Source organism: Amia ocellicauda, chromosome 3, assembly GCF_036373705.1.
Source record: "Amia ocellicauda isolate fAmiCal2 chromosome 3, fAmiCal2.hap1, whole genome shotgun sequence".
In the NCBI taxonomy this organism is placed as follows: domain Eukaryota; kingdom Metazoa; phylum Chordata; class Actinopteri; order Amiiformes; family Amiidae; genus Amia; species Amia ocellicauda.
In genome coordinates this window covers 25,000,080-25,027,731 of record NC_089852.1, presented here as the reverse complement: position 1 = coordinate 25,027,731, position 27,652 = coordinate 25,000,080, and the positions used below count along the sequence as shown (strand labels likewise).

Here is a 27,652-nt window from a genome sequence, read left to right as displayed (position 1 = left end):
CACCGATACATAATGTCCCAAAGGTTCTCAGTTGGATTTAGGTCTGGGGAATGTGAGGGCCAGTCAATGGCATCAATGCCTTTGTCATCCAGGAACTGCCTACACACTCTGGACACATGAGGCCAGGCATTGTCCTGCACCAGGAGGAATCCAGGGCCCACTGCACCAGTGTAAGGTCTGATGATGGGTCTGAGGATTTCATCCCATTAACTAACAGCAGTCAGGGTACTGTTGGCTAGCACGTGGAGGTTTGTGTGACCCTCCAAGGATATGCCTTCCCAGACCATCACTGACCCACCGTCAAACCGGTCATTATGGATGATGTTGCAGGCAGCATAAAATTCAGCACAGCATCTCCAGACTCATGTCTGTCACATGTGCTCAGTGTGAACCTGCTCTCATCTGTGAAGAGAACGGGGCGCCAATTGCGGACCTGCCAATTCTGGTGTTCTGGCAAATGCCAATCGAGCTGCACGGTGCTGGGCTGTGAGCACAGGTCCCACTAGAGGACGTTGGGCCCTCATACCACCCTCATGGAGTCTGTTTCTGACAGTTTGGTCAGAAACATACACACCAGTAGCCCGCTGGAGGTCATTTTGCAGGGCTCTAGCAGTGCTCCTCCTGTTCCTCCTCGCACAAAGGAGCAGATACCGGTCCTGCTGCTGGGTTGATGCCCTTCTACGGCCCTGTCCAGCTCTCCTCGTGTAACAGCCCATCTCTTGAGACTGTACTGAGAGACACAGCACACCTTCTTGCAATGGCACATATGGATATGCTATCCTGGGGGAGCTGGACTACCTGTGCAACCTGAATGGGCTGCAGGTATCGCCTCATGCTACCAGTATTGACAAGGACACTAGCAAAACGCAAAACTAGAGAAGAATCGGTCAGGAAGGAGCAATTGTCTGTGGCCAATAATCCAAGCATTATATATATATATATATATATATATACATATACACTCACCTAAAGGATTATTAGGAACACCTGTTCAATTTCTCATTAATGCAATTATCTAACCAATCAATCACATGGCAGTTGCTTCAATGCATTTAGGGGTGTGGTCCTGGTCAAGACAATCTCCTGAACTCCAAACTGAATGTCTGAATGGGATAGAAAGGTGATTTAAGCAATTTTGAGCGTGGCATGGTTGTTGGTGCCAGACGGGCCGGTCTGAGTATTTCACAATCTGCTCAATTACTGGGATTTTCACGCACAACCATTTCTAGGGTTTACAAAGAATGGTGTGAAAAGGGAAAAACATCCAGTATGCGGCAGTCCTGTGGGCCAAAATGCCTTGTTGATGCTAGAGGTCAGAGGAGAATGGGCCGACTGATTCAAGCTGATAGAAGAGCAACTTTGACTGAAATAACCACTCGTTACAACCGAGGTATGCAGCAAAGCATTTGTGAAGCCACAACACGTACAACCTTGAGGCGGATGGGCTACAACAGCAGAAGACCCCACCGGGTACCACTCATCTCCACTACAAATAGGAAAAAGAGGCTACAATTTGCACAAGCTCACCAAAACTGGACAGTTGAAGACTGGAAAAATGTTGCCTGGTCTGATGAGTCTCGATTTCTGTTGAGACATTCAGATGGTAGAGTCAGAATTTGGTGTAAACCGAATGAGAACATGGATCCATCATGCCTTGTTACCACTGTGCAGGCTGGTGGTGGTGGTGTAATGGTGTGGGGGATGTTTTCGTGGCACACTTTAGGCCCCTTAGTGCCAATTGGGCATCGTTTAAATGCCACGGCCTACCTGAGCATTGTTTCTGACCATGTCCATCCCTTTATGACCACCATGTACCCATCCAGCAGGATAATGCACCATGTCACAAAGGTTGAATCATTTCAAATTGGTTTCTTGAACATGACAATGAGTTCACTGTACTAAACTGGCCCCCACAGTCACCAGATCTCAACCCAATAGAGCATCTTTGGGATGTGGTGGAACGGGAGCTTCGTGCCCTGGATGTGTATCCCACAAATCTCCATCAACTGCAAGATGCTATCCTATCAATATGGGCCAACATTTCTAAAGAATGCTTTCAGCACCTTGTTGAATCAATGCCACGTAAAATTAAGGCAGTTCTGAAGGCGAAAGGGGGTCAAACACAGTATTAGTATGGTGTTCCTAATAATCCTTTAGGTGAGTGTGTGTGTGTGTGTATATATATATATATATATATATATATATATATACAGACAGCTGACAAATTAAAGGAAAAACCAACATAAAGTGTATAAATAAGGTGTTGGGCACCACAAGCCACCAGAACAGCTTCAATGCTCTTGGCACAGATTCTACGAGTCTCTGGACTCTACTGGAGGGATTGACACCATTCTTCCAAAAGATATTCCCTCATTTAGTGTTTTGATGATGGAGATGGAGAGCACTGTCTAACACATTAGTCCAAAATCTCATAGGTGTTCAATTGGGTTGAGATCTGTTGACTGTTAAGGCCATAGTATATGATTCACATCATTGTCATACTCATCAAACCATTCAGTGACCCCTCATGCCCTGTGGATGGGGGCATTGTCTTTATGGAAGAGACCACTCCCATCCGGATAGAAATGTTTCACTACAGAATAAAGGTTATCACTTAGAATAACTTTGTCATGATTTGCAGTGACACTTCCCTCTAAGGGGACAAGTGGACCCAAACCATGCCAGGAAAGTGTCCCCCACAGCATAACAGATTCTCTGGACCCCCTCAGGCCTGTACTGTTCTCTTGGTGTTGCCACACATGCACTCACCCACTTGTCAAGAACACTAGTCAGTTGAGCATCTTTGTGAATGAAGCTCCTACCATTTGCGCCACAATAATGACACCTATTTCAAAGTCACTTAGATCCTTTCCTCTTGCCATCTTGATCCAAAATCAAGGTCAACTGGGCCTGCTCAGTATTGTTATACATGCCACAGAGCATGAAATGATGTTAATTGCTTAATTGTATCATGTAGTACACCTGTTTGGAGACATTTGTTATGTTCCACCACTCATTTATTCAGGTTTTTCCTTTAATTTGTTACACGTCTGTGTGTATATATATATATATATATATATATATATATATAATATGTGTGTGTGTGTGTGTAAACATGACTTACCAACAAAACATTTATACACTGATCTGAACACAGGTAAAACTACTACTTGTATCCTGTTGTTGACAGCCATGGCAGACATTTCCAAACTTTCTGTCATTGCTACTGGGGCAGAGGAAACACCAGAGCCTAGCAGCAGAGTGTGGGACCCTCTCAGCTGGAGGATGTTCCACTCCCAAGATGAGCATTGCAGGCAGGGAGATGTCACAGCTCTCCTTCTCACGTGGGGCATTATGAGGGTGTTGCCAAGCTCAAGATTTGGCAATTTTGACTTCCATAAGACCTCTTCCACTCTGAGTAGTTTCCTAACCTTATGATAAATGCAGCAATATCCATCCATCCATCCATCCAATCATCTTTGATACCACTTATCCTGGTGAGGGTCGTGGGGAAACCTGAGCCGATCCCAGCAGGCATAAGGCGCAAGGCAGGAATACACCTAGGATGGGATGCCAGTGGCAGCAACATCAGACGTTATAGAAAAGAACCAGGGGCATCTCTTGCACTTATTCCTGGTGGTTTTCATCTTGAGATTGGTGGTCAAGGTTTTCAATGCTACTCTTGGATCTCTGGCTTCAGCTAGTCACCCTCAACCTTGGTGTCATGGTGAAGAGTTGACAGCATACATCAGAGGATGATGGTGAATCTGGGCCAAACATTATTATTATTATTATTATTATTATTATTATTATTATTATTATTATTATTATTATTATTATTATGTATTGCTATAAAAGCAGGCTTTCCCTCTGTCTTGCACCACAGGATGGGTTCATGTTTGCCTTTACTCTAGATTGCAAGTAGCAGAAAGCCAATTGGAGCTTTGATTTCTATTTCATCCATTGGTCTCCATTCTGCAGGTCTACAGTTGTACCCATATTTTGCTACAATAACTCTCAAATATAAATAAATATTTAGCATCCAGTTAATGTTTCAAAACCAAGAAAAAAATCCCATCTTTCATATGCAACTGGAACCTAGATGACAGCCCACACTTAGATAAGATGGTAAAGTTCCTGTAGGCGGTATTGTTTTTTCCAAGTGATCAAAATGGACACACGCGAGAGATTACTTTTTCAGTCCTCCACATTCACACAAAAATCATAGCAAATTATGTTTTTTGTTGGTAACTAGTTGCTTGACAAAGCAAAGATTGAAAAAAGGGTTTCAGAGTTCTGACATCTTTTAAGCCTTGGGGTTTAAAATAATAATGGCGCTTTAAGGGTTCAATTAATTCTGGATCCAGAGTAACAGTTATTGTAGTGACATCCGATGTCCTGTAAACAATTTGAGACAATTCTCTTGAGGAGCAAAACAAAAAAGTGCTTTCATTTTCTGTGAATGCAGGACGCAGATGCGTTTCGTCACTGAATCGAAAGTGAAAGGACTGCAGAGCAGATCGCAGAGCAGATCGCAGCACAAAGTAGCCCGGAAAGTAAGTCTTCGTTTCATGACATAAATCCACAATACTTTTGTGACTTTTATCCTGTATTACCTTTTTAGCGATAGTTTTTCTGCTTCCGTGTGAATCAGGGAGCGAGACAGAGCTCTTATACCGGTGGAGAGGTGTTCACCAGTGCATCAGTGGAAGACAGATGGAGATTTATATACTTACCTATTTTAAGCATTAAACAAAAACTCCACTAGTCAACACCTGTCACTGCAGAGATGTAGTACGCAAATGAGCTGTTATTGTACAATTATGTTTGTTTGTACTTTTACGGTTTTGTTTTGATCGCCGGAAAACGAAAGTGCAAAATGTCCGAAGCACGAAGCTGATGAACGCACCTTGAAAGTTTTAGATATCTTTTTGAACATAAGATTTAAAATAAATAAATGTTTGCAACATAGCATTTTAAATGGCACTCCAGTAAAGTGGGGCAGTCTGACACGTGATCTGAGCCACTACGTGTTACAATATAAATCACTTTTTTTTAAAATTACTATAGCCGTGATTAAATAGCTCCTTTATGTAGCTAATATGTACACACAGAGTACATGTATGTGGAGAATTGTGTATACACAAACAGCACTTATGGCACAGGGAATGGTTTTCTGCCTGTATTAGCTGACAGACGCAACATGTACAGGAGAGTACAAGGAAGCCTCTAGGAGTTTGTATCATACACAATAAAAGGTAGCAGAGTTTCCTCCTCAAAGTCAAAAGAAGCTAGCCTGCCTGGCATGTGATCCAGAAAGCCAGTATGGTCATGCCAGACACCTCACCTTGCTCTGTCTTCTTTCCACAGACCTTGATTTGGAAGATTTACCTATCCATTGTCCAGTGATGTCTGACGAGGTAAAGTGTTCAAGTTTAGTATTGTCGTTGTTGTTCTTTAACATTGTATTTTCACTGTAAAAGGCTATGATAAGAGTGACCAAGTACAGCCAGCAACTACCATCCCTAATTCAAACTTACCTTAACCCCAATCATATTGTACTATTTCAATTTTTCATTATTATTTTTGTATTTTTTATTTTTAAGCTGTATAAAGATGCTCTGTTCTCATAGTTATGCAAGGTTTCATTTGACCCCCTGGTCTTCTTTTTCCAGGACTTCTCTCTGGTCAGCAATCATGGGGAGCCCCTCTCCTCTGAGCTAACTCAGATTGCGAAGATCAGGAAGGATATTGAAAAGTACCAGGTCTGTGTGGTGTCTTTATGTGTGAAGACATCTTTAGCATCTTTAGACATCCGTGGAGGCCTGTGGAGCTCTGACACATCTGTCTGTCTGTCTGTCTGTCTGAAGGAGTCCTATGAGCAGGCACTGACTGACCAGAATGAGCTGAAGAAAGCCAGGGACCACCTGCAGGTTATGACTGAGCAGTTCAGCCAGCGTTCCAGCAAGATCCGGAACACCATGCTGGAGGAGGAGACGGACAGAGACAAGGGCCTCGACTTAGACAAGGTGTGTGCTTGGGTTATTTGTTTATTGTACTGTAATTTGGCTGTTTAGCTGGGTCTGCATTTACATGTTTGTGTGTGTGAGTGCTGACAAGCCCCCTGTGCTCCGGTCACAGGAGAGGTTGGCCACCATGCAGGCTGAAGAGAAGAGGCTGCTGGGAGACATCGAGGAGATGCAGGCGGAGCTGAACCACATGGACGAGCTGAACCGCCAGCTGAAACTACAGACTCAGGTACACTGACACACCGAAACACACGCGCGGCAACACTGACACACAGCAACAGACCCATGTACACTGATAAACTGTAACACCGACAGCAGACGCAGGTACCGTGATGCAATGATACACTTGCCCAGTTGTCTGACAGACACAGTTACACTGCTACACAAACACAGAGTTATGTACACTCTAATACACTGACATATTAAAATATCCTAATTCGTGGGGTCCTCCGCTGTCCCTGACTTAGCTACAACCTTCTTTGCTTGTGCTGCGGTTCTTACAGGTGACCACTGCAGTGCCTGAGAGGAGGGTGGTTTTCACTGGAGTGACAGGGGCAGGGTCCTGCAGCTTTGACATGAAACCCCAGATTCAGTACCCTATGGAGGGCGGGACAGCGCTGGTCACCTTTGAGGACGAAGAAGGTGTGACTTCGAACAGCCACGATCACATTTGATGGAGCCGGTCACTCCCCTCCTGGAGGAGCAGGGAGATAGATCAGGCACACCCCAGACACAATTATAATTTTCTACCATGGCCTGTTTAATGTTTTTGACAAATGTTCCTATCCTTCGACTTTTTGAGCAGTTCTGTTGAATTAGACTCTTGTTGGGTTAATAAAACACTGTACCAGGGCTGTGCAGGTGGTGTCACCTCCAATAGTGATGGAGGCTGTGGTGATCCAGGAGGTGATGAGGTTGTATGTGAATCTTTGCCTCTGATTCTGCCAGTTGCCCAGAAGATTCTCAGCATGAAGTACCATGACGTCAAGCTGGGGGAGTGTTGCATCCGACTGGAGGCCAAGCCAGTGCAACTCCTGATGCCCAGTCACATTGAGGTATAGCACCTCCCTCACGCATCCACAAACACACCTTTCTGAAACTAGAGTGGACACATTATTTCCCCCCACTGCAAATGACACAATCCATGTCTGTGTATCTGTCTGTATGTGTATGTGTGTGTGTGTGTGTGTGTGTGTGTGTGATCAGATGGAAACCCACGTGTGCAACAGACGGGTCCTGGTCTCCAACCTCCCCAAGAACTCTGAGGAAGAGCGACTGCTAGACAAACTGGAGCTGTACTTCTCCAAGAGAAGGAACGGTGGCGGCGAGGTGGACAGCTCTGAAATGATGCACGATTCCGGGAACGTGGTCATTACCTTCGTTGAAGATTCAGGTAGGCCTGAGAAGGGCAGGTGGTCCGAGGGAGAGTGATACAGGCGGAGTGCAGGATCACAGCCGGGGACTCTCAGGACCACAGGGCAGAACGGTTCAGCCCTGGACGGTCACAGGGTTTTATAGATCTCCTTAAATTACCAACTCCTTACAACTCTTGGGGGCTGATTTTCCAAGAAACTTTACATTTGACCACAAACATTCCAGAGTCTTTGTGCATGTCGTCACCCCATCTGGCTGCTCAGTTTGGGATTGTTTAGAAAACATACAAAAAAAAAGCTTACATATTGATATCAGTCAGCGTTTTAGAAAGAGTTGGTTGAGATTGTGTTGATTTGGCCTGGGATCGTTCCCACCCCCAGCCACGGCACCTGATGGATTATGTTTGCTTCTCAGTGGCAAAGGGACTGACCAGCAAGGAAACCTATAATGTGGAACTGTTCGGGAAGAAGAACAAGCTGAAGGTGACTCCATTCCTGAACGGGGAGATCACAAAATTACAGGTAAGCAGAACCAGAGCTGAGAGGGGTGAGGGGGAGAGATAAGGAGCTACCATGGAGGTAATTAGGATGTGAAATGGGCCTAGACGATTGTTTGACGATTTTAATTGATTGAGGAAGTGCCAGGTGTACACTTGGATATTCACACAGTAGTTAACGTTGCTCATATTGACAAAAGTAGAAGTGTCAAAATGTTGAGGTGACAATTGCTTGTAAAAGTTGACCTCAAGGTTAAAATACCAAGAAATGCCACCAAAGAACCCTGTCCCCCTGTGTCCATCCCACAGACTCGGATGTCAGAGTCCAGGAGGACAGTCCAGCTGGTGGGTATCCCGGACATCATGGAGGAGGACAACATGCAGGACAACCTGGAGATCCACTTCCAGAAGAGCAGTAATGGAGGGGGGGAAGTGGACGCCTTCGTATACAACCCACTAGGCAAGACTACGCTGGCTGTCTTCGAGGAGGACTGTCCCGAGAGCTCATGAGCCAGAGGGTTGTGCCATTGTCTCGCCAAGGAGGTGTCTTCTGAAGCATAGCAAGTCAAATATGTTCAGTAATTTAACATTTTTCACTTTTTCACTGTGCAGTCTCCTATGTATCTGCAGTGATACTTGTTTGCCTTGGACTCTCCTCAGGAATATACTCCAGTGCCTGGTTATCTGTACCATGTTTCTTGACCTATGATTATGATCAATTCCGTTCTAAAACATGTACTCTACCACATGTATTACTTTATTTAATATAAACTCCCTCTCTCACTGGAGTGGATACAGTTCCTGTACTGTACTTAGGTATCTGCAGGAATCAACTGTATTTCAAATCTCCTCATGTTACAAAGGATTCTCATCTCAATAAATATAATATAGCAGAAAGGCTGATTTTCAGCTATGCTGCCTGATTTGGACTTCACATTTTCATGATCAATCTGCATTAGTATAAAATCTAAAAAGTTTCAACTTATATAACTTAGGTGTAAGGTGTCTCTCATTTATATTCCTTAGTAGTTCTTTTTTTGGATTACATTTATTTGGGCAAAAATAATTGCATTGTATGGAATGTTTGCGACCACATTTCCCTCATTGCATCTTTACAGAAGATGGGAGATCTCTGGTCAATTTAAATATGTTTCTACAGTTTTAGCCCGTAATGAGTATATCGAATACATGAGTATATTGGATGGCAGAATATTATAATCGTATAAAATTTACTTTAAGGAGGATATTTGAAAAATTGAGCATCTCGTGTGATCAATAAACATTATGTTCTTGTTCACTGTAATGGACAGTGGAATCAATAAAAGCAGTGCTGATGTAAAACTGTGTGACTTCATTTAAATTGTAGAGTGGTTTATTAGAGCTATTGATTTAAGATATATATATATTTGTGGCACTGTTGGGGGATGTCCATAGTGCAGGGCTCGATATAGAGGCAGGGTGTTGGAAAACAGGCACACACAAAGACAGGGATATGGTGAAAATACATCAGGCTTTATTATATTTACAGTGCTCTATGATTCCCAGAATAAACACACAAAACCACACCTCATGTTTGAAATGTGTACATGTGTACACAGGTCCCAGTCTAAACATATATCTACTAAACAAGACAGAAACTCATGGCAAACAAACCTGGCTATATTGAAAAATGCTATGCAAATTAAGTATTGAATTGTATAATGATCGTAAGTGTGCAGCTTTTGAAATTAAGTTTTCTTTAAATTATAAGTTTCCCTGACATCTCCAAAAATGTAAGTGTGGAGCAGACAGAGAATGAGTTAAAAGAGTGAGTTATCCTGGTGTCAGAAATTGTGCTTTCTTCAGTGCTGGTGCTGATTAAAAGAATGGCAGGGCAGAGAGAGAGAGACACACACAAAGAGGATCCCTCATTGTCCACAGAACAGGAATCACAAAGGGCGATGGTGTGTCATTTTTTTTTCTAAGTTTTCTGACTGACCCACCACCTTGCCCCACTGTGCTTTCACTATTCTGGAAGCCTTGCCTCCTAGGGAACGTGAAGGGACTCCAATCTCTGTCTCTGTCTTCTCCTCCGTCTCTCCCCTGTCCTTCTCTGTGAGTCTCCACTGTGGAGTCTTTGATCACAGACCCAGGCCTACAACTCTCTTCACCTCATAGCTGCCAGGCGCAGGCACATGGGGAAAGTAAACATTGAAATAAGTGTTTTTTCCTGTAAACCAGGGACACACGCACCGGAAAATGGAAAACAGGAGACAGTTCTTCACACAGAGAGTTGTTACAATCTGGAACAAACTCTCCAGTGATGTGGTTGAAGCTGAAATTTTGGGAACATTTAAAAATAGACTGGATAGGATCCTTGGATCACTCAGGTATTAATGGACACCAAACGAGCACGATGGGTCGAAAGGCCTCCTCTCGTTTGTAAACTTTTTTATGTTCTTATGTTCTAAAGTGGTGATATGCTACTGCTGTTGCTGGTGGGTAGTTGTGTGCAGCGGCGCCACCTTGTGCTCAGTCCCTGAACTCCAGCTCGCCCTCCCTGATCCGCCACGTCCAGTGGGGACTGCAGTCAGGTGCAGGGGTGCAGAGCAGTTTCTTCTCGGACACAGACACCTCCTCGTCACAGGGCACCGGGTCCCCGTCCTCTGACACCAGGCTGAACATGGACTCTGAGATCTGGAGTGGATGACAAGTTCCGCTGAGGGTGAGTACATCACTTTGATATGAAGGTACGTTTTTTCTCTGCTATGTCTCTCATTCCTGATATGAAGACACAGACAATGAGTATAATGCATCTGATACATGGCATGGGTTTTTAGCTGTCCAGGACAAGGTCATGCCCCCCATGCAGTATCGTCCCTCTACCTGTCTTACCTGTTCACTGATTCCTTTGGCAATGTGGCCCACCTGGACCTTAGGCGCATCCCGAATTCGCAGCCACTCTCCCGTGAAATCCTTGATCAGCACATCCACCCCTGGACAGCAAGGAAAAACAGATAAGTTACATATAAGTGAGTGCTTCAGCTTTTCTATTCCTGGTGACAATTTCCCATGTGAAGTGACCAGTTAGTCAACATCTTAGAAGGCCAATTCTGCATCCAATTTGCAGCACTTTGTAATCAAAGCAAGCAGGACGAGGATGCAGAGGTCACTTTAACCTGTTTTCAGGTCATGGCTGCTCTGTGGTATACCCTACATGAACAAGAGTAACACCAGGTAATGCCAGCCTGTCGATGGTGAGAAACAGGTGCCACTCACCGTTGAAGCAACTGGGGGGCTCGGAGCTCGGGCCCAGCCAGCTGTCCATGCTGAAAATGTCTGTCTGGCTGTTGTAGGAGGAGACCCCCGAACTAATGTCATCTCTGAAGCTGAGAGACCAGCGACCTGAGTCCTGTCGGCAGAAAAGCAGGCACATCGTCAGTTACAAGTACCATGGACGTACAACAACAGCAAACCTAGCTGTAAATACAGGACCTCTGATAATATGGAAAAGTGCTGGAGGTGAGAGTGTGAGCAGACCTTGTCGCCGGGGTCCCAGTGGGAGTAGCATTCACTGCTCAGACAGATGAGCAGTTGCTCCTGTAGCTCGGGGGAGTAGGGCTGGGACAGGCTGTGCATGAAGAAATCTGCAGAAACAGAGGAAACACACCGCCAAGGGGTCAGAGCTGTCCACCACTTCAAACTTTAACTGTGTCCGTATGTCTGTTCTGATACTAATTCAGGAAATGGTGATGGAGCCGATGGTTGGACAGGCCCATCTTACCTCTCTGGAGTTGCTCTTGCTCGGACGCTGTGGATGGCCATTGAGCGAGCTCCTGTTTTTGTGGTACAGGTGAACAGACTGGCAGGGAGAAGAGGGGCCGGGGTGACAGGGACGCTGAATCTGACTCCTCCTCCTCCTCTAAGGCGTTCTTCCTCCAGGGGCTCACCCACTCCAGCACCACTCCGGAACTTTTCTCTTGCAAGGGGGTGGGCCCGGAAGGTTCTGGGAGGGACTCCGCGGGCTTAGAATTCACACAATTTTCCTCCTTTGGTTCAGCCCTCGCTGGCTCCTGATAGGGTCCTTTCACAGGGCTGGTGACCCCACCCACTGCAAGGAGAGGGAGGCATTGTTTGAAACGGAAACCACCTCTCAATCTCACAGTGAAGATTGATATGGGCAGGGCACTGCTATGGGCACTAGTCCACGTCTCTGTGACACCATCTTCTCACTTCAGTGCTGTCACTGTCAGTCCCATTATAATAAACCGAGCTCTAGTCACATGCTCACCTGCGTATAGGGCCTTATGGACCTTCTCCTTCAGTTCTGCCGCAGAGTCTCTAGTGATTGGATCCTTCTCCAGCCCCGCCCTGATGACCTCAGCCGTGAACGGGTGACAAGAGGACGGGATTTCTTTCAGTGGCGGGGGTTCGTTGGCAATCTGGAGAGGCAGGACAAAACGGAGGGACACTCCCGCCCATCACTCACAACTCGTTTAAAATGCATTCCCTGCTATAGTCCAGGCCAAGAAAACTTGAAAATATTGTTTGTTTTTAATACAAGACATTAATCTGACTAGTATTACTGGAGGATCACTGTAACGGTGGGTGAATTAAGGTAATCTTACAATTCTTCAACCCATTGCCATCACAAATCCATGGTTAACAATTTCAGTTACACTTCACAGTATGGGGATGTGGAGTATGTCATGAATACAAGTTTACTTAATGTAATGTAAGCAAAATTATCATAATAAGAATCTGTTATCTGTTAGGAATCAGAGGCATCTATTACCTCAGCTAATGTGGACAAAGCCCTTTCCTCTGAGGAGTCCGGGGTGCAGCAATGTGTGGCTCCTCACACTCACCTTGAGACACAGCGGGTGGGTGTAGTAGCGAGTCCAGGGGTGGCAGCCGTTGAGCATGTGCAGCACCATACAGCAGCTGCTCCACACGTCTGCTTTGGTGCTGCAGGGCTCTCCTCGCACCACCTCGGGTGCCATGTGCGTCTCCGTGCCCTGGAAGCCCTCTCCTGCACACACACACGAGAATGGGATAAGTGTTGTATTCGGCCTCTGATGTCAAGGCCAGTCAGACAGTCTGTTCAGTGAGTAAACCAGAGATCAGTCCATCCATCAGTGGGAATGGGGTAAAGGTGGGGGGTTACCTGCAATCACTTTCTGGTTCTTTCCCCGTGGGTCCAGTCTCTCCGAGTAGCCAAAATCACAGAGGAAGGCATCTTCCCCGTCACTGGACAGCAGCACGTTGTCAGCTAAAGAGACAGACAGACACAGACAGACTCAGGACAATGCCCCTAGTCCACAACCGACGATTACTGGACTGGATTACTGCGCTTATATTTTGTAAGTCACCCTGGGTGTCTGCCAAGAAGTAAATAAATAATAATAATAATAATATGTACTGGCATCTCTTACTGGACGATCTCTTAATATGCAACTCAACAGGAAGATCGTGTTATTACTTCTATCATTTACACGGGAATAACTGGAGTGTCAGTGAACTAGGGTTGAAGTGAAAGAGCAGGTTGTGTTTCTTGCACATGGCCACCAGAGGATGCACTAGTTCTAACTCAGCAGAAGCAGGGCTGTGGTGTGGTGAGATCTGAGTCACCAGCCTCCAAGTGACTTCCAGGAATTCCCCCCGATTCTCAGTATGTCAGACACGCAAGGGAAGTCAAGGCAACCAAAACCACACACTACACCATTGGAGATCTGGTGATTAGGATCACATATTTGAAGAGATAAATTCAGAGCTCAGTTGAGCACTTTTGAATATTTACTCAATTTGATTTTGTATCTCTTAAATGGAGCCATTAGAGAGAAACACCATCGACACATATTAAAGAAACTGATTTAATTTGATCTTCCAAGAGATTCAATTCTGGCTAGACTACTAGAGATAAAATAAAATTGCCTAAATGCTTTTTTCTTTGTTTTGGAGCATTTGTGATCGCTAACCATGCAACAGACAAAATCCTATTGCTGTTGAATTAAAATGAATAGATATTCTGCAAGTAACTGCTCTTGACCTATATCTGTTCAATGTCATTCTTTCTGCAAAGGGGCTGACACATGACCAGTGTTTGTTAACGGCACCAGAGCGATCATGCTGTTTAGCCACAAGAAAGACACACCCTCCGTCATTCTGAAACTGAAAAACGAAATAATTTATTTGGATACTTACAAGCCCCCACTATGCTCCTTCTACCAGCACCACTGTTTAAAAACTACACTGTACACACTACTTGCATGTATCTGTGCCTCTGTGTACTTTATGTGCCTGTATTGTGTGCATATGGGTGTCTGATGGCTGGGTCTTATTGTGCGTTTACCCTTGATGTCCCTGTGAAGGACTCTTCGTTTCTCCAGGTGCTGCAGCGCCTCTAGGACCTGACTGTGGTAGTGCAGGGCACGGTCCTCTGGGAGACGGCCCCTGTCCTTCAGCAGCTGCCCCAAAGAACCTGGAGGTGGAAGGAGAGGTTAGGTACTTATTGCTCCACAACAAGCTTCACCTAGCAGGGCAACAGCAGGAATGTGGTACTATATGTGAGTGTTTACAACATCTGACATGGCTTGGAAATGGCTAATTAAGTGATGTTGTGGAGATTCCATCTATAGGATCATGGGATTTTCCTTGAATTGTGGGGCTTGCGATACAAAACAGCATCTTGTTCACGAATCTGGATCCACCCCAGATCTCTAGATCACACTACACAGGTGTTTAACTCTGTTTACTGTCACAGGGGGTTATATCACCAGCTCTGTATGAGTAAAAGGCTATCTCTTTCTCTGACGTGAGGATGAGTCAGGTCTGACGGGGCAAAGGGAGGCCGGTCTCTCACCTGCTTTGAGATCCATGAAGAGGGTGACAAATCCACCCTCTCTCACCGCCCCCAAGAGCTGGACGATCCGAGGAGAGTTGAGGGCACTCCACGAGCCCACCTCCTCGCTGTTGAAGTTGTCCATGAGTATCTGAATGTGAAGAGAAGCAGACAGTCAAGCCCACTGGTCCACTCACACATGCCAAGGACATCTGGGCTATTTGGGGCTCAGCAGTCTCTTACCTTCTTGGCCGCACACTGGAAACCTGTGCTGTTGTCCCTGACTTTGTACACCTCCCCAAAAGAGCCGTTCTGTATATGGTTTATCACTGTATACTCCCGTCCCTCTCTGTACTCAGAATTCATTGGCTTCAGGCTCTGAAAGACAGATGACGCACCGATTACTACTGCTGCAGTGAGCCGAGGACAGGAAGCAGGGGAACGCCGCTTCCTGTAAACATCTCAAAGGCGCACTCATAAGAAAAGAAGATCAGGAGGAAAAGTGGGAGAAAACAAGGAACGGAAGCATCACTCGTGTGTTCAGACCTCAGATGTGTTCAGATTGAAACCGTCATCTCAGGCACAACTCCAAGCGCCTGAGCTGCCCAGATCCACCAGCAGAGCGACCAACCAAAATGCCAAAAGGCCGGCCCCCTGACATGGCTTGGAGCTTTCAATGCTATCAAGTTTAGAGGGTGGTGACATCAACACAAGAGGGTCACCCACTAAGAACCCTGACACGGGAAGGAGCAAACTGAGAGCAGAATTAGAAAGAGGGCAGGAATGAGAATCAGTGTTGAGGAGGAGCTCACCTCGTGCAGCAGGATGCCCTCATTGGTGCCCACACTTTCCTGCTCCACCTCATCCCCCTGGCTGCACGCCTCCTTCTTAACATCCTGGAAGAAGAGCTTCATGTGCTGTTTCTCTCCCTTGCAAACGTTGCCCCGCATGCAACGCACGGCCAGCTCGCAGCCCCACACACTGCACTGGGGTGACTCGGGCAGGGACTCCTGGGCATCCTCTGAGAGATTGAGGCTGGGCAAGGCCTGACAGGGCACTTTGTTGATCTGTCTGGACTGCCACAAGGATGGGACATTCGTGATGTTGTTGGGAGCGTGGGGTTCGTAGCGATGGTCACATTTAGACACACATGAGAGATCTGGTACTTCAGTCTCTTGTACTCCGGAGCTGCGAGGTGTGATGTAGGTGTCACTGAGCTCAGACTCCTCCTGGCACATGAAACAGAGCAACACACGGTCAGGATATAGAGAATATGCCTCTCCTAATCGGATCTGGCTTTAATCGCACCACAAAAACCTAATGCACTCCCCCTTGATTTTAAAGTCAGTTGTATTGGGATTACAGCCCCAAAGGAATGAAGTATAAATTCATATACTAATAAAACTATTATCATCTACGTACTGAGTTGAGACACAGTGAAGAATCACAAAATGGGTTGGAGTGATGGGCTTTAACACTGTGAAATAGCAAGCTTCGCGGGGTTACTGGCATGCCCAGGGTTATGGGGATGTAGAGGTTTGTGTGGGTCGGAAATGGTGCTCATACCTGAACTTGAACAAGACTGAGACAGCTGCTCTCTTGCTCTGGGACACCTGAGGACTTCCTCTGGCGCTGTCCCTCTCCGTCCCCCTCTCCTGCTCTCTCTCCTCTCCTCCGCTGCTTCTTTCTGCGTTTGCGGGGGCCACCGCAGGTCGGGCGGCGCGCATGGTACTCCCCCCGGCCCGTGGTGCGAGCCACGTTATTGTGATCCGGGGAGGACCTGGAACAATGAAGAGAACACCGTCAATCCAGGCAAGCACAAATGCACGCCACACAGTCGTGGCATTACGCATGTCGGGATTGGAGACAGTTAAATGGGGAAGAACACAGAGGGAGTATATTTGATGTCACCGCTGACTTCTACCCACCAAAAAATTTTTTAAAAAACAGAAGGGAGAAATCGAACCAGACCAGAAGTAAGGGAGGCCGGTACCTGTAGTCATTACGTATGCAGAATGGTCCCTCAGAGCAAGTTGGGCTGAACTCCTGCTTTACTTCACCTGGAAGAGAGACAGACACAGGGCACATCAGCACAGATGGAGCAGCTGCCTATATTGCCTAGAGTGCCATGAGGGCAGTGGACAGTGCAAAGGCCCCATTAACAATTTGTCTGGTTCATCAGGGGAAGGAAGAAGGGAAGACTTCTATGTGCATTGAGAACAGTCTCCTCAGTTTCAAGGGAGATTAGTTTGTATTCTAGTTTGTGTATTTCCCTGGGTCGGCTTCCTTGACTTTCGGCCCATATCTCCCTCTATCTCTCTCCCTTCTCCTCTCCCTCTCTCCCTGGTTCAGCGGGGTTGGGGACTCACACTCGGCCTGGGCGATGACAGAGACGTAACACAGCTTCTCCCCTCCTTCCTGGGTCCGGTCCAGAAGCGTGGCTGTGCCCAGCATCAACACGGCAGAAATCTGTGAGGGGATCTGGGGCTCTTCCCTCCAGTCACATGGCTTCTTCAGCAGCCCTATTGCCTCCTTGGGCCCCAGCTGCCCCAAGTAGCCTAGGCGCCCCATTTTGGGCCCATCGTGATCCTTCTGGGACTCCGTGAAGGGCGTGGTGGAGCCCATTGTCCTGCGTAGCACTGCCATCCCTGCTGCCCTGGATGTCTGCACAAGAGACATAGACAGCAATCAAATCAACACATCGGTCATTCTGTATTCAGTCGGCCTACACTCTGTTGAAATATGCCATTTAATTAGACAGCAGTGAATAGAGAGATAGCAGTGACTATTCACTAGATACTAGTGAAAAGATGTGTCACCAGGCACTATCCAGAAGAACCAGGTGCCTTTCAGCTTGGCAAGCCAGTCCAAGTGCTTGAGACATCTGTGAGACATTAATGGCAGGACAAAAAGGGCTGCAAGGTCCCACGCAACACCAGCCTTCATAGTATACAAAAATGTGTCTTTGGTTCCACAGGCAATTTCAGTATTCTCTAGTACAGTGGTTCCCAATGGATCTCTTAATTGCAGCCAGCCTTAAATGAAAGGATGATTGCCTTATTTCAATCCCTTTAAGAGACGGAGGTGGTTCATGTAGGTAGGTGATAATAGGACTGGAATGAAAATTCTGGTCCTCCAGCACCAGGGTTGGGAACAACAGCTCTATCATATGAAACACAGATGGAATTAAATAGAGTCCATATTTGCCTGAACAAGAGAAGGAAACTAAAAATTAAATGGGGGAAAAAAATTATCTTAACAAAACCATTTCTTATAGAACCCTTCAAACTCGGCATCAGACTCAGAAAAAGACAGCTTGAAGCTTTTACAAATGTATCTGTTGTTATAATCAGTTCTAAAACATTTGTCTGCCTCCATTTCTACACCCAGTATACCAAAGATAGAAGAGTGTTTGAAGTCATCAGCCACGCCAATGTTGTTGAGAGCGGTCTGCACCCCATAACCCACTTAACACACGGATAGCAGGCCAAAACAAGTAGCCCTTTCTGTGGAATGTGTGTAACACTATGGACAATCTAGATCTAAACCATCTAACCCCTGCATATGATTCTACATAATCTTTAAAAAAATAAAAAAACTCTCCTGGCTGAACAAACGATCTCTTAACTATCTAAACTGTGACTCAACACCTGCTTGTAACCCTATACATTGTACAGAGATCAAAATACAATATCCCCCCCCAGTTTGTGTCCTTTTCAGATTACCAAATTATCAGACCACAGACAGGAGAGCATCTGATACCAAGAAAAACAGTCACTTATGTTGTCATCACAGTCTCTTTCGACGGCAGTAAAACAGAATAGTGATCCCTCAATACAATAAAACTATTGGACTTTTACCGCATTCAGAGGCCGCCACGCTCGTCACTGAACACACCGAGACGGAATTAAGGAAGTGGTTTCAGAATTCTCAAGCTTAACTCTGGAATCTGTTTTAGCAGCATAAAGCGCTCTCAGATGTTTTTTTCGTCACACCTCATAGCTGTATAGCCTGTGTGAGGTCTATACTTTTGTTTTGATTTTGTTTTCATAATTTGTAATTAGGTCCTACTTTTGTAATGATCACAAAAGAAGGACTCACTGGAAACAGTACAGTAAGTGTAATGGATAGTTTTGCAGGCACTAGTGTTTAGTCTTGAACTGCTAGACTGCAAGTCACACAAGTACAAGAGAGTTCTAATACCCTTCTGAATCTTCTCAAGCACGCACATGATCTGTACTGCGGCCCACCTGCCGTCTCACCTGGCTGCACAAGACTTAATTAAAAGACTCTGGCATTGGTTTGTCTTAAACTAACACAGATGAAACCGCCGCCTACTTTCCATGGTAGATCTTCTTCAAACGCATTTTAATCACTACATTCAATGCATCGGTGCAGGTGTGTTAGATGTCTCCCCCACACTATATAAAACAGAAGACTGTCTTTCATATTATGACTGGCTACGTAGAATAAATATATCAAACTGTAACGAGCCCTGTGTCTCTACATTCATATTTGTATTCAGTACACATTTGCAGTTGTACTGTTTTGCAGAGCACAGATTTCACCTGGCAACATTTAAAGCACCTGAGCCACACAGCCCAATATATAGGCTATATATTAAAAAAAGGGTGCCAGAAGACACAGTTGTGGGCGATTTGGGCACACTTGAGACTCCTGGGAAGTGATGACACCACAGAGGGCCCCCTTATACACAATTAGCTCTATAATAAGAACCCTTGCATGATTATTTAAGCTTGCTAGAAGTTTGTGTCTCTGCAGCACGGAATCCATTTGAGGGATCGGCCTCCCTTGTGCCTTCTCCATCAGCAGCATGTCTGAAGACTACACCTCCCTGGGTTACTGAGTCACCTGCTGCTACAGAACTCAGTGCTGTAAGGCCTTGCCTGCCCCTTTCTCGATCCTACGAGGTTAAATAAAAGGGACAAGTATCTCCTTGTACTGTTCTTTATGAAAGAAAGTACAGCAGCATCATTACACTATGTTACATCTCGAAAGAGCTTCTGGCTTTGAACTGTCACTTCCCGGCTCTGCAAGGGGGTCACTGGGCAGCTGATACTGCTGGTGCCCACAGTGCCATACCTACTATGGCACCTTCTTTCACTGCTAAATGCTGTGCTAACCCCTACAAAATGCAAGACAATACAGGACTTTTAAAGCATTCACACTGAAAATAAGGGAATTAACTTCTGCACTTTCAATACATCTTCCAGTTAAACATCCAGTTAAGTAATGAACTCTAACTGTTAAAATGCACACCAGCACAAAGACCCCACTAACTCATTTTCTATGTTTATTTACGCAGCTGCATTTAGATCTGGCTGTCAAGCCCTCTCTCTGCAACAAGTCGCTTTCACCTACCTACCTCTGATATTCAAAGAAATATCTGTTCAATTCATCAGCATCGTCAAAACATACAGCTAACCGTGGAAGGTTTGCAGCCGAGTAAGACGGTGCTGTTCCCTACAGAGAGCCAGCTGAAACAGAAGTATTTCAAAGCCATTTAAAAAGGAAAACAAGCAAACCAGTGACGCCTTCCCAGCACTGCAGCCATTGACACCCTTCCTATCTGAGCAACACAGTGCATATCACCGAACAAGTCATGGAGACAACTGGCCACCTGTGAAATGACACGTTGCATTTACTGTAGTGTAGCTCTACACTGGGGACTTGTTAACTTGTGTGTGTGTGTGTGTGTGTGTGTGTGTTCCAGTGTATCTTGTGGAAGGATGCTTCTCAGTGTCAATGATCCCACAATCCCAATGTGTATAAATAGCCGAAAATGCTTTAGGCCAAACCCACTACTACCAGCTGTCCATGTCTCTCTAAACACTGGGCATCTTAAAGGAACACACTGCAGAGCCCTGGCTGTCACTTCATACACAATTGCCCACAGCCTTGGGAAAACTACAGGTGACTGAACTGGAGTTGAGATGGGGTAGGCCAGCCACTGACCATTATTTCAATCAATTAAAAATCAAATGAATCCCCAAAATACACCGTTTCAAAAGACTGGTGTGAAGTACGTTAGACAACAACTGTATACGTCTGGCTGTCTGGCTGTGTATTATCTCTCATATGTATAGAGAACATACCCAGGCTATTTATCATACATACATACAAAAAGCGAGACATACAGTACATTAGATCAAAGTATGAAAATCATTTTGCCCTTCCCTTCTGACCTGCACGCCTACTCCAGAAATTATCTCTGTATCTGTGATATTAAGAGTGAGCCCCCCCCACCCCCCGCCTGTTTAGATCTGACACAGCAACTGAGCAGAGCAGTGAAATCAAGACCTCACACCCGCTTCTGTGAGAACAGTAACCACATTTGCTTCTCATTGAACCTTGATCATTTACCTGACACGGCTGCAGTGCATTTGGCAAAGTTACATTTTATTCCCCTCCTTTCTAGCGGTGTCTACCTCCCTCTCACCCTGCTCCAGGATGGAAAAGTGGCAGCAAGGTGACACTGCCAGCCTTTTTTCCAAGTGTCTCCTCCAGTTCCGCCACAACCCTATAGCTCTAATACCCACCAATGGGGGCCACTGCAAGGTAAACCACGGCACAAGGTGGGGAACAGATGGATAAGCAGCTATCTTAAGCTTCAGAAACACATTGGATCGTTCTGCTGTAGCACTAACAGGCTGTCTGTGCCTGAGCACTGAGCAACACCTGGCTGCACACCAGCTTAGTCATCCATAACATCAAACGCGAGCAAAAAAAGAGCCAAAACTAATCGAGGTAGACAAACGTTTCAATATGCGTATTCTATTTATCTGTCACGCAAAGGACCACAGCAGGCGAGCGTTGCCAGTGGTACTGAAGGGGTTAGCTTGGTGGAGCTGGCACCAGTTGTTGTGTCTGTTGGCGGTTGCTGCAGAGTCGGATCTGCATTCACACCATTGCGAGGCCAAAACGAACCAGCCCAACACCAATCCGAAGCCATGAAGCCCCGAAGCTACAGACACAGTCGCGTCACCTCATTTATTTCGACCTCGCTCAGAGCTCTGCTGACACTTATTCTCCCCCCGCATCCTCATCATAAAGCCCTCATCTTAATGGCGCACATTTTTTTTTTTCTTGCCTGCACTTCCTGCTACACAAAGTGCAAAGAAGAAACAAAACAAAAAAACAACACACAAATGCTCCTAAAGCACCAAGCAGAAACTAAAAAATAACTGTGCAGGAAGACAGATAAAATCATCAACATACCAGGGCAAAATCTCAACACCAATCTTCCCTCTTTGGTACTACACAAGAGACTTCCAACAGGAGAAAATCCTCTCTACCTCCTACACCCCTTTTCCACTTCTCACTCACTCACTCTCTCTCTCTCTCTCTCTCTCTAAGCCTCTCTCTTCCTTTGCTCTCATGCCTCTGGCCCCCAGCCAAACTCTGTATGTTGTATTGTCGCTCTGATTGGATGACTGAGAATGGTAAGTTACGGGAAGTCAGTCTCTGGTTCCCAGCTTCCCCCTCCCAGCCGAAGGCAGGCCCAAGCAAGCAGGCAGGGCTCGATGTCACATACACTGATCATACAGTGTGCCCCAGCACTGACCAAAGAAAAACTTGGCCTGCGCTGACCCCCAGAATTCAAAGTAGCAGACAAAAAACACAGACTTGTCTGCCCAGAGACACTTGGGGCGGGGTTTTAGCATTTCAGATGAGGGTTATTGGTTGTAGGGGATAGGGCTCCCATTGCCTAGTGGTTGTCTCCATTTCAGATTTTACTTACACTTTGTCCTGATCAAGGAAGGGAATGTTGTGTGGGGACATCGTGGATACCTAGGAGGCAGAGGCGGGGGTGAAGGTGTACTGATGAATACACAATACAAAAGATCTAAACAATCACATGTCAACTCATATATCTGACCTTTAGGAGGTGGGTGGGAGAGAATGGCTTCACTGTAGATTATTCCCCAGGATCTCTCACTTCTCCTTTTTATGTTCCCTTTTTTTGTTTTGTGAAAGCAATGGGCCGTGTCCTCAAGATACCTCTGTATGGTATCTGGCATCCCTGCTATCTTCCAACTGCAGTCACGCCAAAATTAAATATACAGAATCTGTGTCATCTATATACTGGGAGGCACCACCTGAAACTCGGCACAGACGTCTCTTCAGTCTGTGCGCTGTCAACACCACTCACACTGAGAATTGATTTCACCACCCCGTCAACCATTGAGACCTTTTGTGTGTTCCGCACCCTAGTCCCATTCAAGGCGTCACAGGAACCAAACACTGCAATAATAATAACAATAATGGAATGTATTTCTCGCGGCTGCAGTCATTTCTGAACTTTTATTTGCAATTTATAAACTGCTCTCCCAACAGCGTCCATTCAGCGGTCGAGCAAACATTAGTGAAAGAAAAAAAATATATACTTTTTTGTTATTACAGGGCATTAATCAGAATACCAAAGAAAATAAAAGAGGAAATAAACAGGATTGCAGTAATATTCTATAAAAGGCATGCTAAATTCTTTGCTTGCACAAGCGAAACTGACATTTTCAAATAGAAAAAAATTGTGATTGTGAAGAAGGTTTATTAGGGACTGAGTCACAATTTGGCAAACAGTACTTCCTTAATTCATCCTTTATCAAAACGGCTTTACGACGAAAAACCCCTCTGAAATGCACAATGTCAACAGCCTGTCCACAGGGCACACTACAAAACACATTTACTGGTTAAAGCACTCCTGAATACGTCGAGGTATTTACAATACAGATCTTTTTCGGGAACTTACATTGGTAAAGAGGAATCCAGATCATTCAGAGGCTATTCTCATTTCATACATGTCACGTGTAAGATTGGCATTCTTTCTCTCATGCATGTGGAAAACTCTACTTACCAAAATATCAAAGCTTCAAAGACACAAATCATAATCCTAAACATCTCCTAATAACTAGAGGACAACACATAATTATTCTTATTTTATTGTGGTTATCTGTCTGACACATCAATGGGGAGTTAGTATGAACATAAAAAATACACAGGGGAGAAAAATATAATTCAAATCATAGGTGTGTTTTATTTATATATACAGTGCCTTGCAAAAGTATTCAGACCCCTGACCAGTTTCTCATATTACTGAATTACAAATGGTACATTGTAATTTTGTTCTATTTGATATTTTATTTTAAAAGACTGAAACTCAAAATCAATTATTGTAAAGTGACATGGGTTTTATGTTGGGAAATAGTCATAAGTCGTAAATGAATATGTTGAGAGAATTGGTCAGGGGTCTGAATACTTGTGCAAGTCACTGTATATATAGTTCAGCAGATTAAAGAGTGCAGAACGAGAAATTGGGTTTTTGGAGGGGGGGGTCTGAAGAAAGCACAGAATATGCTGTTTCAGAAAGACAGCAGATAGTATTATAGAGGGGGTTGCAATGGATTGTGCTTAATGTTAGAGAGAGCTAATAATGGGTTGCACTGGTATATTAGAAGGCCAGGAAAGGACCATTTTCATTTAAGTAGACAACAGTCTTATCCTAATGGGAACAGCAATACAGCTGGAGAGAGGAAAGCAAGGAGCATCCGTGAATGCTTTGCTGTTAATATAGAGGAATGCTAGCTCAGCTGCAGACAAAACTGACTCACACACACCTACTCAAATGCCCAGCATTTTTACTGTGTGAGTAAAGAGGGCCCAGTGCTGTGTTTCTATGGGACTCGCTTGTGTTTTACTGTTTAACTCCTGAACACACCCACACACACACCACACAGCCCTCCTCCTCCCCCTCACTTCAGAAGTCTCTCCCAACAGAACCTCAGCTAATTGCCACAGGTGTGACTTGCATACTGCATGAGGCCGGGGATTGCTGAATGACTGTGAAGTTGACACCCTCTCAATGAGGATGATGAAAACACCTCAGACAAACTACACTAGATACCCACCACGGTGTTGATATACCCACTCAGAGAATCCAGGCTGAGAGCATGACATTCCTCCCAACAAACAAGCAAACACACAGAAAACCCTGTTCACAGGGACACTTTTAATATGCCCACTGCTTCCTTACTATGTAACCATTTACTGCCAGTATGTTAGCATGAATTGCAACACCGGCTTATAGTTTTGCATAGATCAACACTGCAGCTAACGACAAAGACCAATACATATACAGACATAATGATCTTATATACAGATGTATTGGTTAAAAGCTCTGGGGTGTTCTATAATCAAACGGAGGGAAATATTACGATGATGTAGTAGTAGTATACGGTCTATATACGGAGCATCAACAGTTAAACGATACACTGACAAAACTGCAAACACGACTTAACTAAGAACAAAACGAAAACGACAAGTTAAGCCCTGTTGTTGTCTATGTCCTGGTTTGAGTGTCTGCGCCGCAGTTGTGCAGCACTGAGGGAGGGTGTGTGCTGGGGGCGCGGCGGACGCACTGTTTAATAACCGGCCGGCCGGCCTTCTGAGAAAATCAATTACAGGTAAATACACTAAACGTTTACTGCTGTATATTTAGATTTACCGAAGTACACTTAAAGTTTGCGTTTCATAAGGGGGCATACACCGTTTAATCTGGGACTGTTTTCAAAGACGCCTGAAAAAATAATCAAATTAAAAGATAATATTTTGTGTGTATATATGTGGTCTACAATCAATTGACTGGTGCATCCCAATTATCCAGAAAAGAGTGGTCGAATTTGACTCAAGGTTTTGGATTAAAGTTCAACAGTACACGCCGACTGTCCCATTACCCGGATCACACAGACACCGTGCGTTTTCCAACAACCAGCTAAAGTGCAAGGGCTATGTGTCTGTTTTTAATACTGCCCCGTTAGTGATGGCTACACACGGGAAAAGACACTGTCGCCTGCCGTTGTATCTACTTCCTTATATTCGCCACCAGAGCCGTCTCTCCGCCATTTTACGGCTTCTCTATGTTTGAGAAGAACAGACCGGGCTCGCCGTGGCGCGGCGCGGTGCGCTCCGGGCCGTCGCTGGCACAGAACACGTGTGGGAGACACTCACCGTGTGGCCGGTCCACTGCGGTCAGCGCGGAGTCTGCGGGCAGTCTGCGGGGCTCCCGGGTCGGCGGGCAGCGCTCTGGCAACAAAATGTCTCGGTCCTTGCAGAGCCGCTAGCTTACATCACCTCGAAGGATATGACAAAATTGAAACCGAAAGTCGAAGAATTCGATAGGCTATGTGTTCTCCTTCTTACTTAGCCTGCTTTTTGAACGGTGATGCTGGGGGTCGTTTTTACAGTCGGATACTTTACAGTCTGGTGTCTTTTTAAATAATTCCATGTTTTGTTCTGGGGATGCCACCTTCAATGAGCAATTGACTATGATTTAGGCGAAACAAACTTGTATTGTTTTTCTTTTATTTATAACAATAATAATAGTGTACGCTAATTTAACATCGATACACCATTGTAATGATATTTTCTAACTCAAAAATATATTGATAACTGTCTGACAAAAAAGCCTGTCTTTAATACCAGGCATGTTACAGATATGAAATCAATTAACTGTTCACATTTGGAGTTGATGGGTGAAGATTTGCCCAGCCTGCACGTCGCCTTTGATAATGCTTCTGCCAAATACATCTCAATAAACAGAGCGTTTCTTGGGAGCCAATAAGCTCCTACTGGGTTAGACGATATTTTACACCTCAATTAACTTATGTTGTATACATGTATTGTGAATGGGAATGAACTCACTGATGCATGTATGTATTTATTTATTTTCTATTTGTGTCCAGTTCTTAAGGACACTAGACATTTGTGTTAAAACCATCAATTAGAAACATTGTATTGGTGTAATGTGTTTTAATGACACACAATAATTAGAAGTATAAGATTAATATTTTATGCATCTTGCCATTGACAGCTTAATGGCATCCATAAAAGGACTAGGGCTAAACTGGGCTAAAGCATTCAATTTTTTCTGATTTCTGGTCATCCCAACCTGCATTCCCAATCTCCATCTCTTTACATTGTCTTCATCTGTAAAGTGGTGGTTGGGGGCTGTGTGGCACATTGGTCTAGAAATACTAATTCCAGTGATTATAGTCCTTGGGTTAACTTTCTTTGAGCATTTTCTGATTTTAAATTTGTCCTCTGAGATATGGTATGGGTAGCTCCAGTAATTAATTAATAATGCAGGCTACAATCGTGAAGAGGAACAACAACAACAACAACAACAACAACAATGGATGTTTTAGCATATCCCAAATACTACACACAGGGGCGATTCTAGGATTTTGAAAATGGGGGGGCATAAGGAATGGGGCCATGATTATTACATAGGGGCTGACATCTTGTAGGGGGGTCTGGGGGCAAGCTCCCCCGGGAGGATTTTTTTGTCATTTGTAAGCTAAGATTGAAGCAAATTAAAAGAATAAATTGGGCTATTCATAACAATCCAGCAAAAGTGTACCACCATATTTGCTACCATTTGCTAGTGACATATTTATTTTTAAATTGACATGAACACAATAGACAACAGTGATACCTTATTGCCGCTAACACAATAGACAATATAGACAACTTCTCCACTTGCCTCACCCCCAAAAGTGCTTCAATATGGACACATCCCCAAGCATTTGTTCATTGCAAGAGGGAATGGTATTAATGAACAAAATAGGGTCCCCTTAGTATAAAAAATCAAGAAAATGCCTGATTGGACAGAATGGGTACACAGCCCACCCCCCCCCAACATCACCCCTTTAACATTGTACATTAATAAGCCCCTTTTAACCCATTAGCTAAAGTTACTGCTCCACTGATAATGAGTTGAGATAACCAGAGCCAGCTAGGGTTACTATATCTGAACTCTCAATAAAGAGGACACTCCAAAATGTAGGGGGTTGGAGGAGTAAACAACGAAGTGTTATGACCTCAAACAAATATTTATTTAATATAAAAATAAATGAT

General features: G+C 44.8%; 2 protein-coding genes across 4 annotated transcripts; one reads left to right on the top strand and one right to left on the bottom strand.

The window, feature by feature from the left end:
- The first annotated feature begins 4,434 nt into the window (after positions 1-4,434).
- On the top strand, positions 4,435-9,253 carry ifi35 (interferon-induced protein 35). Its single transcript, XM_066698648.1, has 10 exons — positions 4,435-4,556; positions 5,371-5,420; positions 5,676-5,765; positions 5,871-6,029; positions 6,142-6,258; positions 6,533-6,671; positions 6,978-7,084; positions 7,236-7,422; positions 7,818-7,924; positions 8,209-9,253. Exons 2-10 carry the CDS (start codon positions 5,409-5,411, stop codon positions 8,407-8,409), a joined length of 1,119 nt encoding a protein of 372 aa, XP_066554745.1. The 5' UTR covers positions 4,435-4,556; positions 5,371-5,408; the 3' UTR covers positions 8,410-9,253.
- A 137-nt stretch (positions 9,254-9,390) lies between these two features.
- Positions 9,391-25,889, bottom strand: map3k14a (mitogen-activated protein kinase kinase kinase 14a). 3 transcript variants are annotated; one of them, XM_066698644.1, is made up of 16 exons: positions 25,745-25,889; positions 17,089-17,383; positions 16,713-16,779; positions 16,286-16,499; positions 15,532-15,948; positions 14,963-15,097; positions 14,741-14,870; positions 14,231-14,359; positions 13,046-13,150; positions 12,747-12,910; positions 12,170-12,320; positions 11,663-11,989; positions 11,419-11,525; positions 11,158-11,290; positions 10,774-10,874; positions 9,391-10,575 (listed from the first exon to the last, which is right to left on the bottom strand). In XM_066698644.1, exons 2-16 carry the CDS (start codon positions 17,363-17,365, stop codon positions 10,411-10,413), a joined length of 2,622 nt encoding a protein of 873 aa, XP_066554741.1. In that variant the 5' UTR covers positions 17,366-17,383; positions 25,745-25,889; the 3' UTR covers positions 9,391-10,410. The 3 variants fall into 3 exon arrangements, with proteins under 3 accessions (XP_066554741.1, XP_066554743.1, XP_066554742.1); XM_066698646.1 differs by having other exon boundaries at positions 15,532-15,945; XM_066698645.1 differs by lacking the exon at positions 25,745-25,889 and adding an exon at positions 21,959-22,049.
- Between the last annotated feature and the right edge of the window lie 1,763 nt (positions 25,890-27,652).

Excerpts from the sequence above, each read along its gene's own strand:
- ifi35 (XM_066698648.1), top strand. Across the intron at positions 6,030-6,141 it reads AGGGCCTCGACTTAGACAAG|GAGAGGTTGGCCACCATGCA; the intron begins GTGTGTGCTTGG and ends CTCCGGTCACAG. Across the intron at positions 7,925-8,208 it reads GGGAGATCACAAAATTACAG|ACTCGGATGTCAGAGTCCAG; the intron begins GTAAGCAGAACC and ends TCCATCCCACAG.
- map3k14a (XM_066698644.1), bottom strand. The coding sequence starts at position 17,365 with ATGGCAGTGCTACGCAGGACAATGGGCTCCACCACGCCCTTCACGGAG. Across the intron at positions 14,360-14,740 it reads CTTCATGGATCTCAAAGCAG|GTTCTTTGGGGCAGCTGCTG; the intron begins GTGAGAGACCGG and ends TTCCACCTCCAG. Across the intron at positions 12,321-12,746 it reads CCCACCCGCTGTGTCTCAAG|ATTGCCAACGAACCCCCGCC; the intron begins GTGAGTGTGAGG and ends CTGCCTCTCCAG.